General features: G+C 47.9%; 2 protein-coding genes and 1 long non-coding RNA gene across 3 annotated transcripts; 2 read left to right on the top strand and 1 right to left on the bottom strand.

Moving 5' to 3' along the window:
- Window positions 1-4: 4 nt before the first annotated feature.
- Window positions 5-4,566, top strand: LOC127314433 (BTB/POZ domain-containing protein At1g30440). The gene is made up of 4 exons (XM_051344898.2): window positions 5-680; window positions 1,970-2,039; window positions 2,229-3,455; window positions 3,811-4,566. The coding sequence occupies exons 1-4, from the start codon at window positions 622-624 to the stop codon at window positions 4,387-4,389; spliced, it is 1,935 nt and encodes a 644-aa protein (XP_051200858.1). The 5' UTR covers window positions 5-621; the 3' UTR covers window positions 4,390-4,566.
- A 780-nt stretch (window positions 4,567-5,346) lies between these two features.
- LOC127314434 (large ribosomal subunit protein uL10) lies at window positions 5,347-7,853 on the top strand. Its single transcript, XM_051344899.2, has 5 exons — window positions 5,347-5,733; window positions 5,837-5,905; window positions 6,585-6,683; window positions 6,773-7,165; window positions 7,530-7,853. Exons 1-5 carry the CDS (start codon window positions 5,476-5,478, stop codon window positions 7,671-7,673), a joined length of 963 nt encoding a protein of 320 aa, XP_051200859.1. The 5' UTR covers window positions 5,347-5,475; the 3' UTR covers window positions 7,674-7,853.
- A 2,022-nt stretch (window positions 7,854-9,875) lies between these two features.
- On the bottom strand, window positions 9,876-10,665 carry LOC127314432 (uncharacterized). The gene is made up of 2 exons (XR_007859654.1): window positions 10,557-10,665; window positions 9,876-10,512 (listed from the first exon to the last, which is right to left on the bottom strand). It is a non-coding gene; the product is annotated as an uncharacterized lncRNA (long non-coding RNA).
- Between the last annotated feature and the right edge of the window lie 444 nt (window positions 10,666-11,109).

The raw sequence follows: 11,109 nt of genomic DNA on the forward strand, positions 1-11,109 counted from the left end.
GTGAAGCCCACCACGCGAGTACGAGTACTAGTACACCGCTGCGACTGCGAGCCAGCCAAGGAAAAGAATGTTCTTGGATCCCCCTGCCATGCCACAACATTCCTAGTCCTCCACCCTGGGTCTGCCCCCATAAACAAACCCAGAAACCTCCTCCCAGTCCCCCCCCTACTCCCCCAGTCCCCCTCACTCACCGGCGGCAGCGCTGGTTATCGACTTCTCCTTGGCGGAGTCGGGATCTTGCGCGGGAGAATCCAAGGCAGTGTTCTTGCGTTGAGGAGTAATTCGGTGGGTGGGTTTAGGTATCAGGATTCTTCAAAAGGTCCGTTCTTTACGTTTCCAGAGGGGTTGCTTTAATTTGTTTCGAGGAATTCTGGAGAGGGCTGTGGATCAGCGGAATCCCTCTCTGTACCCGCGGTAGATGCTCAACCTCGTGTCGGCGCTCCGCGCAATCCGGATGCTCTTCGATTCCCAAATCGTAGCCCCTGCCTGGAGGATCGTTTTCGTTACTTTCTCGAGGATTTGGGTCTAGGGTTGCCCGAGATCGAAGCTGGAATCTTTCTGCCTTTGATCCCAAGGAACCGGCTGGCTCGTTGATGCCGTGTGGTCATCGGGAGTTCTGACATGGCCTGTCTGAAGCTGGGATCGAGGGCCGATGTGTTCAGGAAGCAGGGCCAAGACTGGTACGAACAGCTCCTCTCTCTCTCTCTCTCTCTCTCTGTTTCCCCAAACATGTTGCTCTGCCATGTCTAATCTGCACAGTTGCACAGTTTGTTATGCTAGCACCGATAATCTTAAGATCTAAGAGTTGCGTCACCATCCAATTTCTTCAGCGTTCTTGCTTTATTTGCTGCCATATAATTATCACAACAGGATAGGAAATGTGCCGTATGTCATTTCATTTAGTGGAAAATAATTGGATAGGTGCCATATGTAGAAGCTCCCATGGCCAAACCTCTTCCTCTTGGCTTCATCTGGGGCGCTGATTATAATATGCTAACCAACTCCTTGTGGATGGAGGGCTATAATCAAACCACGGATGCCAGGCCAGCTATGAAAACTACAACCATTTTGTTTTTAAGCTGACACGCCTTTCTGGAAGGACTCATGACCAGTTATCTATGTACAGCCTGTTAATACCATTCGGCTAAGATTGTCAAGTCGATGCGTTCTATGCTCATTGTACTGTGTTAGAGGACCTCATCATTTTGTGGAAAACGGAACCTACCCTTCATAGTACTCCATTTTTGGAAGCATTGGTTGATAAATAGAGTGTTCACAGTGCAGGATGGCTGTCCAGGATAAGTATTTACTCCCCCATTCTATGGGAAATATTGTCTTACCTGACTTTCGGGCCCGATCAATCGTACGTTGGTACTTGCTGGTTTTGCACATGCTCAGCACTAAATGGATCATATTTATTTCTCCAAATTATGTCCTCTCATCACAATCACTGCTAGCAGTACTCTGTCAGATACTGGTCCTGGAGTGTGTAAATACACTGCAGCAAAGGTTTTTTTTTGGTACAATTAGAAGGCTTATAGCTAATCTCTTATGCACTCTCTTTTATTTCATATATAAGTCCAACATTTTTTTGTTCTGTGTGCATGCTAAAGAAGTTTAGTCTAGGAAGCCAATCAAGTTAATGTGTCCTGGAGCTGACTGTGATAACACATCAGCCTTTTCTCACAAACTGTTTCCATCTTAACAAAGCCAGTTAGGGCTAATGTGGCATGTTGATATTCAGCTAGGTTATGTAGTGCATTAAGATTAGCTGCACAGAGGCACAGTTTTGGCTCACAGGAGCAGATACTCCCATTACAGAAAACACATTTTAAAATGGTTAAAACATCTACTTGCTGTCTCCTTTAGGTCTCAAGCATGGATATTGACAAGAGTAGTTCAGTTGGAACTGAGGTGACCGGCCTCGGTCGAATAAAAAATTACTAATGGAATTATGTTTGTTATGTAGGTATTGCACAACTGGTCTTCCTAGTGATATTACTGTGGTAGTTGGGGAACCATCTTTTCATCTCCACAAGGTAAACAAATCAGTAACAAAGCTTCCTGTGTTTCACATATTATTTTGTTAGCATTATGCAACTTTTATCCCTGATTCTGGGGAACCTCTAGTACTGATATGTACATACTTAGAGATAAAAAATAGACGTACATATCTGCGAAGGACAAAGGAAGAAATCACTCCGTAACAATTCATTTCTGTTTTGCAGTTTCCTCTATTATCAAAGAGTGGCCTTTTGGAACGTCTCATTAGAGAAAAAATTGAGAAGGGAGAAGATAGCTGTGTCATTGACCTATCTGATATTCCTGGTGGAGCAAAGGCTTTTGAACTAGCTGCTAGGTTCTGCTATGGTGTGAAGTTTGAATTGACTTCCTCCAATGTTGTGCACCTTCGCTGCGCTGCTGAGTATCTCGAGATGACTGAAGACATTGCCGAGGGAAACTTGATTGCACAGACTGAGAACTTCCTTACCCAAACAGTCCTCAAAAGCTGGAACGATTCAATCAAGGCACTTCATACTTGTGATGGCATCATTGATCTTGCTGAAAAATTGCAAGTAGTAAAGAGGTGCATTGACTCGGTTGCAACTAAATCATGTACTGATCCTGATGTATTTGGTTGGCCAGTCGTGCAGTATGGTGGTCCAACGCAGAGTCCTGGAGGGAGCTTCTTGTGGAATGGTATTAGCACTGGAGCAAGGCCAAGAAATTGCAGTTCAGATTGGTGGTATGATGATGTTTCGTGCTTAAGTCTTCCATTGTACAAGAAGGTAATCTCAGCCATGGAATACCGAGGCATCAATCAGGACATTATCGTTGGATCCCTTAACCATTATGCCAAGAGGCGTTTACCTGGTCTAAATCGGCGTAAAAGCATTAGCGATGTCAGCAGCTGCCTTTCAGCGACAACTTTAACAGCCATGCCTTCTGAAGAGGAGCAGAAGTATCTTCTTGAGGAGATTGATAGACTGCTGCCTTTTCAAAGGGGTGTTACATCTTGCAAGCTGTTGTTTGGCCTTTTGCGCACAGCAATCATTCTTAAAGCCAGCTCCTCCTGTGTATCTAACTTGGAGCGACGGATAGGTTTGCAGCTTGACAAGGCCACTCTGGAAGATCTTCTGATAACAAACATGTCTGAATCTGATGAAACGCTCTATGATGTGGATTGCATCCATAGGATTCTTGGACACTTCTTGGCAATGGATCAAGAAACTGGTGGAGCTTCCCCTGGCCTTGGTGACGATGGGCAACTATTAGCTTCTCCATCTCTAATGCCGGTAACTATGGTTGCTAAGTTGATTGACGGCTACCTAGCTGAAGTTGCGCCAGATTCCAACCTAAAGTTGCCAAAGTTCAAGTCTTTGGCTGCTGCCATACCAGATTATGCTCGGCCAATAGATGATGGACTTTATCGTGCTGTTGACATCTATCTGAAGGTAATACTTTTGTACTTCAGCTCCTTGTTTCCATGAACACAAGAATAAGGCACTTTTAGCTGAAGTTCATCCTATCTTTTTAACTTCTTGTCTAGTTATATTTGGAAGGATTGGTGAATAGATGTAATGTTCGTAGTTCCAAAACCCTTCCCCGGTTAAATGGTGAAATAACCAAATAGTTTTGGAAACATTATTTAGGTTGCACGAAGAGTTGCTTAGGCTTATTGTTCTTTCTGTTACCTTCCATGAATAAATTTTCCATGCAACTGCAAGCAGCAGGTTGCTAGTAATTTTGATGTGGCATCTTAAGTTCACTTTGCTAATGTTCATGTTTTGTTTTGTCTCCTGTACATAGGCGCATCCCCATCTCCCGGAGTCAGAGAAGGAAGAACTTTGCCATGTGATGGACTGCCAGAAACTCTCCCTGGAGGCTTGCACCCACGCAGCTCAGAATGAGCGTCTCCCTCTGCGTGTCATCGTGCAGGTACTCTTCTTCGAGCAGCTCCAGCTTCGGAGCTCCATCGCCGAGTGCCTCATGATCTCCGAGAACCTCGAGGGTGGCTCGAGGCAGCTCGGCCTGCCAATCTCTGGTGACCAACATCGTGGCGTCGGCTGGCCCCTAGGTGCCAGGGAGAACCAGGCCCTGCGTGAGGGCATGGACGGCATGAAGCAGCGGGTGGCCGAGCTGGAGAAGGAGTGCTCCACCATGAGGGAGGAGATAGCGAGGCTGGGCCGCAGCAAAAGTGTCGGGAAGAGCAAGCTGTTCTTCCTCGGTCTTGGTGGCACGAAGCCGCAGATCTGCAGCACCAAGGATGCTGCTCCCGCAACGACAACAGCGGCGAGCGACGACGAAAAGCTGGCCGTGGTGAAGGCTGATGCCACACCACGGCTGAAGCTCAGCAGACCCAAGAAAAACTTGTCCATAGAGGCCTAGCTCCATCGTCTGTCGAACCCGATCACTTCAGAAATGAGTTGCTTTTGTGCCTGTGAACCTGTTACTTGTTAGATGCTTTTTACATACCACCTGTGAATGGATGGACTGAAAGACGCCTGATCATAAGTTTTTGACAGCCGACCAGTACAATATATATTGAGAGTGCATTAGCCATGACGACAACTGTTTTTCATGCCTCGTTATTGTTTCATCTCTTGTGTGTTGCATGATGTCTCGTTCTGCTCAGATCCATCAGCAGGGTAAGCGACTGATGAGTTCTTCGGGTTTGTTTACGAAATTTGCTAGTACCTGTTTATTTGCCATGAAGAGTTGACACTAGTTTTCGTGCAGATATTTTTTTAAATAAAGGCAAGAGTTTTTTCTTTATGCATTAATTAAGAAGAGAGTGTCCAGTTGATTAATAAAAAACCGGGAAAACCACATAATAACATAAACCCCATGGGGCCACGCCCACACTCGACACAGGGAGCATATCCAAGCACCACTCATGAAGACCCGACGGCCCTTCACCAATCACCACCGCTCGAGAGAAGACGTCACAATTGCAATGTGTGAAGCAGACGGGAGACGCTCGAACACAGATAAAGAAGATAAATGATTACTAGGAAGTGTGCAGTCAAACTTATTTACTAGGAGTATGAAAGATATGATTTTTATTAGTATTAGTCAAACAGAAACATAGTTATTGGAATAGAAAAAATATATTTGTAGACTACATCAATATCTAAACGCCATGTACTGGACGAGCAAAAAAGCTACCTAGTAGCAGTGTAGCACTGGACGAGCAGGCACAGCACAGTAAAAATTTACTACCAGCCAAATGGCCCATTCTGTGAGCCCAAGTTAAGTTCACGACAGCCCATTAGGCCCATCCCCGGCACAGCAACCCTAAAGCGAGCCACACAACCCTATAAATACCCCTCTCCTCGACAAGAAACCCTAGGTTAAAGCGACGCCGCCGCCGCAAGCCGTCCGCCTTGCTCCTCTCTCGAGCCTGGTCCTCCTCTATCTCGCCTCTCCACTACAGATTAGCTTAGCTCTCCCGTCGATCTCGTCGTAGCAGCGATGGCGATCAAGAGGACCAAGGCCGAGAAGAAGATCGCGTACGACAAGAAGCTCTGCTCGCTGCTGGACGAGTACAGCAAGGTGCTCATCGCCGCCGCCGACAATGTCGGCTCCAAGCAGCTGCAGGAGATCCGCAAGGGCCTCCGCGGCGACTCCATCGTCCTCATGGGCAAGAACACCCTCATCCGCCGCTGCATCAAGGTCCACGCCGAGAAGACCGGCAACAAGGACTACCTCGAGCTCGGCAACCTCCTCATCGTAAGCGACACCTCCTCCGGATTTGGCTCGATTTGCGTGTGTGTATTTGCGTTCTTCCGGCGATGCGATTTATGTGCTGAAATGGATGTTTACCCGGTTGCAGGGTAACGTTGGCCTCATCTTCACCAAGGGTGACCTCAAGGAGGTCCGTGAGGAGGTCGCCAAGTACAAGGTAAAATTTGCACCGGCTTACCTACTGTTTAATTAGTTGTTACGGTTTTGGTTAAGTGCGGTAGAGTTCTTCATCAGAACATAAATAGAAAATCTCATTAATTGTAGTTCCATTTTGGATAAGTCGAGATTGACTTTAACCATTTCTGGCCCAATATTGAAATCTAATGCGCGTACAAGCATGTATGCCATGTTTCTAAGGTTTATAGAGAACCATGAACTAAAAGTTGATTGTATTGTTATTTGCGTTGACTAATATTTGGAAAATTGCTAGTGAATTTGCAATGAAATGATCAACCATGCGTGTTCGAAATGAACCTTTTCTATTGAAATAGCATTGAAATACCAGTGATACATTACATATGAATGATTTCATAGAAGTATCATTTTGTTGTTTTTAACTGTCTGTACAGCCTGTATCATAAATGTGCCATTTCTGATAGTAACTGACACCCAATATGCACTGGCATGTGTGATTTCTTTGTTTAATTAGCTGTCTCAAGTCAACTCTAGGCTACTGTTAGCAATGATGTGTTTTTTACATGGTACATGCTTTGTACTGTGCAATTTTCTGTATTTTTTCTACGATATTGTTCTGCTGTTTTAGTAATTCCGAGACATGTTGTAACTGAATATTTTGTAATGGGCAGTCATCCTGATCTTACTTTTTTGTGCTACAGGTTGGTGCTCCTGCTCGTGTTGGGCTAGTTGCTCCAGTTGATGTGGTGGTTCCCCCTGGCAACACTGGTCTGGACCCCTCCCAGACATCCTTCTTCCAGGTGAACATTTGATTATTTACCATGTCAATTTGAACGCTCCTTTGTACTCACTGTTGTCACAAGTTCTAACCTCTGCTGTCTTCTCTTAGGTGCTTAATATCCCCACCAAAATTAACAAGGGTACTGTGGAAATTATCACCCCTGTGGAGCTGATTAAGAAGGGTGACAAGGTGGGCTCATCTGAGTCTGCCCTGCTTGCCAAGCTGGGTATCCGCCCGTTCTCATATGGGCTGGTTATCAACAACGTGTATGACAGTGGGTCGGTCTTCAGCCCTGAGGTTCTTGACCTGACTGAGGAGGACCTGATGAACAAGTTTGCGTCTGGTGTTTCTATGGTTGCCTCACTGTCCCTGGCGATCTCATACCCCACCATGGCTGCTGCCCCCCACATGTTCCTCAATGCCTACAAGAATGTCCTTGCTATTGCTGTGGAGACCGATTACTCTTACCCGCATGCTGATAAGATCAAGGAGTACCTCAAGGTAACCCGTGCAAAAATAATTGAGCCTCTTTTCATTGCCATATTGTATCAGTAAGTTCTAAAGGTTTAGCATTGTTATTTGGCAGATTGTACATGATCATTCGTACTTGTGCAGTATGCTTTTCCAACAATGAGCATGCTATATTATTATCTGAAATCTGTTCTTTGCACAACTCTAATTTTCCTGCATCCAGTTTCCATTTATCATCGCATCAGATTTTGTTATATTTAAAATACTTGCTTATTTTCAGTTGTGTTTTATTGCCATACTGAATTAGTTACTTGTTAATCAGTGATGTTTGCCTAAATCTCATTCTGGGCTGCTCTTGTATCAGTCTCTAATCAATTGTGTTCTTCCTGTGCAGGACCCCAGCAAGTTTGCAGTTGCTGCCCCAGCTGCTGCTGCTGCCTCAGGTGGTGCTGCTGCTGCCCCCAAGGAAGAGGAGAAGAAGGAAGAGCCTGCGGAGGAGTCTGATGAGGAGATGGGCTTCAGCCTGTTCGATGACTAAGCTGTGTGCAGCCGTAGTATCTCGCCTTGTCAAAGAAGTCGCAAGTTTTGTCGTAGTGTTGAACACTAAAGTTGCAAGTTTTTATTTTTAACCCGAACAAGTATTTGTTATGTTATTTCCTAGTGTGTATTTGAATATGGTATCGTCATGTCATGCACCTAATAGTTATTTATGTCTCTATGCCTTTCTTTTCATTGGTTATCGATTTGCTTTTTGATAAACTAGAATTTTAGTTTTTATGCCGTTGCAGTGCACACAAAAGTAGTGGTACCTATGAAATGAAATCCTCTCGTACTCCCTCATGTTTTCTTGCTTTAATCAGAAAGTAAAATGATCGAGTAAAGGTGAAAAATAGTGTTTCGGTACACTTGTAATGTAAAACTGAAACTTGTTTGGTTCATCTAGCAATCTGGACACATGTAGTTTTTTTTCTATGTTGACATGGGGCGCTGCTAGTTTACGTTCACCTGTGGCCACGGGTTACATTCGGACAGTTAGTGTAGCCTTTGGGACAGCGTCGGAGAAGAGGAGCTGGGAAAGACGGAAGGGGGAGGTGAGGAAGAGAAGTGCTGTCGCGTACCACCACCTCTTATACTTGTTAGAAGTAGGATAGCTTTGGTACAAAGCTAAATGGAAAACGCTGGCGTTCCCCGGGGGATTTAACGCGCTCATCCTCCGGGTCGTACGCGTGACACGTGGCGAGAAACGGAAACAGCTAGCGATTGGACCCACCTTACCTTATCTCCTCACCCGACCTCTCCTCCTCTCATTTGCTTTCTTCCTCGTGGCTCTCTCGCAACGCGGCTCAACCACCACACCGACACCGGCCGGCGTGCAGATGTTTTCCCTCCCACTTGCTGCCGTCCCTCCCTCCCACCGGCGTCACCCATCTGCTCCCTACTAGACGCCACCCCGCTGCTCCACATCTCGCTGTTCTGAGATGAGATCTAGTGGTGCTGCTAAGGCCGTGCGGTGATGATGCCGGCGGTGAGCGCCGTTGCTACAAGTGGCGGCGTCGCTGCTACAAGTGGCTGATGGTGCGCGCCGTTGTTGCTACAACTGACCGGCGTATCTGCTACAATGGTCCAGCGCCGCTGCTACAATTGCCCGGCAGCGCTGCTACGAGCTTCCGGTGGTGATGCTACAATTGCCCGGCGACGCTGCTACGAGCTTCTGGCGTGCTGCTACAATTTCCCGGTGGCGCTGCTACAAGCTTCCGGCCGGCCACAGGGTGCAAGGTCACGGCCGACGACTTTTTGTAGCTGCTCATTCTGTGCCGGCGGTGCTACAAGTAGCGTCAGTGGTAGCTACAATCGGCGTCGCCGACTGCTACAAGCGACGACTCATATTGCTGCAACCGATGGCGGCGCCCGCGACAATCGACGCCGGTGAAGCGGCGGCGGTGGCTGCTGCAAGCCCCACCGGCGACTGCTACAAGCGGTGGTGGCTGTTGCTACAAGCGGCGGTGGCTGTTGCTACAAGCGATGGCGGCGTGCTACAACCCGACCGACGCTGCTGCAACGACACCACCGACGCTACTGCAAAAGGATGGCGGCGATGCTACTTTCAGCTGACGACGGTGCTACCAAAGGCCAGTAGTGGTGCTCGGAGCGGCAGCGGTAATGAAACTGGCATGGCTGACTCCGGCGAGGTCTCTCACCGCAACCGACCGACGAGGGAGAGTGGGTACTGACTTGTTGGAAGCTGCAGGCATTGCTACAAGGGTATGGTGGTGGCGATGCTGATGGACTCAGGGCGGCGGCAACGGTCGTACTGCCAGACTCGCGACGGCGACGGTGGTGCTGCGGGGCTCAAGGCAGCGACAACGAAGGTGGTGCTTCTGGACTCAAGGCGGCAGCGGTGCTGCAAGGCGTCTGGTCGGAGCTCTGCGCGGTGCCCTCATAGGAAGAATGCGAGCCCAGAGGATAGCTTTTTTTTTTTTGTTTTCGGTTGTTTTCTTTTGGTCCCGAGCGTGGACTAGAGGCATCCATCCTACGGTTGTCCACCCGGGGGATTGGGGATTTGATCCCCCGGGGGACGCTCATCACTCTCCAAGCTAAATAGCCAGTTATTAAGATTAGCTTAGGTCCTAAGCTAAGTAGTCAGTTAGTTTTGTCCAAACGCTGTAATACCGAAGAGGTGCCTTCGTAACCGCCTTATTGGCGTCTGTTCGGTGGGTATATATACCCCCAACAATCATCAATGAAACATCACTTGATTCTCTCAATCATTTCATTCCTAAACACGTTATCACGCACTCGACTCTACCGGGAGCATCTGGCCTTCAGAAGAGAAGAAGCACAGCTACAAGAACAGAAGAAATAGGCAATGGCTGAACTTGCCCTCGCCTTTGCATTGCTTCGAGCTCTTCGCGGGGATGGAATCAACACATCTGCACGGTAAGGGGAGCGTGACCCGTCGTTCGTCCGCGGCAACGAACTGCCACCTCAGTCGGAAACGGACGGCGCGGCGGCGCCCCCAGCGGCATAGCCCCAACAACGGAACGAGGCTACACACCTGGCGCTGCTCCTCCGGGCAAGTACCCGTGGCGGAGACGGCCACCGTCTCCTGGCAGCGTGGCCGCCTAGGCGCAGCGAAGGAGACGACGGCCGGCGGCGCTCGCTGCTGCGACCTTTCCTGTTCCCGGAGGCGCGGCCGCTTAAGACACTCAGAGGGACAGCGGCCCACGGCCGATGCGGCGGCACCCTCGGGCGCACCAGCCCACACCGTAGACAGCGTCCTTCATGGTGCTGCGGCACGGCGACGCTCTCTGCCAACGTGCGGCGGCGCTCCTCCGAGCGTGGCTGCCGAGGCACGCCGGCACCCAAGCATGCGGCTCCTAACGGCGCAACACCCTCCAAGCCAACTATAGTCGTGGAGGACAACGGCCGACGGCCAGCGCATTAGCACAACCTTGCTCTCCCAAACGGCGGTGTGATTTGGGATAAGTGGATCCGTACCGCACGGGAGAGAAGGCATCTCTTATCCCTTCATCGATTTTTCTTATTTAATCCCATTGTGGTCTTATATTTACGTGAATATCATGTGCTTTCACTGTTAACCCCTGAGGCTTATTTTCCAATACTCACAGCACATTCATAATTCACGTAACAGCACTCTAGACATTCATTTATGCCCTCCGGCATGTTGTAGTTATGCAGATTAATATTCCTCATATACTACCTCCGTTTCAAGGAATAAGGCGCACGCGTATTCCAAGACGAACTTTGACCATAAAAGTTGAGCAACAAAATCTTGATTATATTATACGTATATAGTATCGTTGGATTCGTATTGAAAAGCACTTTTTAATGATGCTAATTTCATATAAATAATCTTTATCTATTTAAAGTAATTCTTGGTCAAACAAAAAGCTCGTAAAACGAGGACGCCTTATTCCTTGAAACGGAGGTAGTATAATTTAAAATGACACCCT

The sequence above is a fragment of the Lolium perenne genome, chromosome 7, assembly GCF_019359855.2.
Source record: "Lolium perenne isolate Kyuss_39 chromosome 7, Kyuss_2.0, whole genome shotgun sequence".
Taxonomy (NCBI): domain Eukaryota; kingdom Viridiplantae; phylum Streptophyta; class Magnoliopsida; order Poales; family Poaceae; genus Lolium; species Lolium perenne.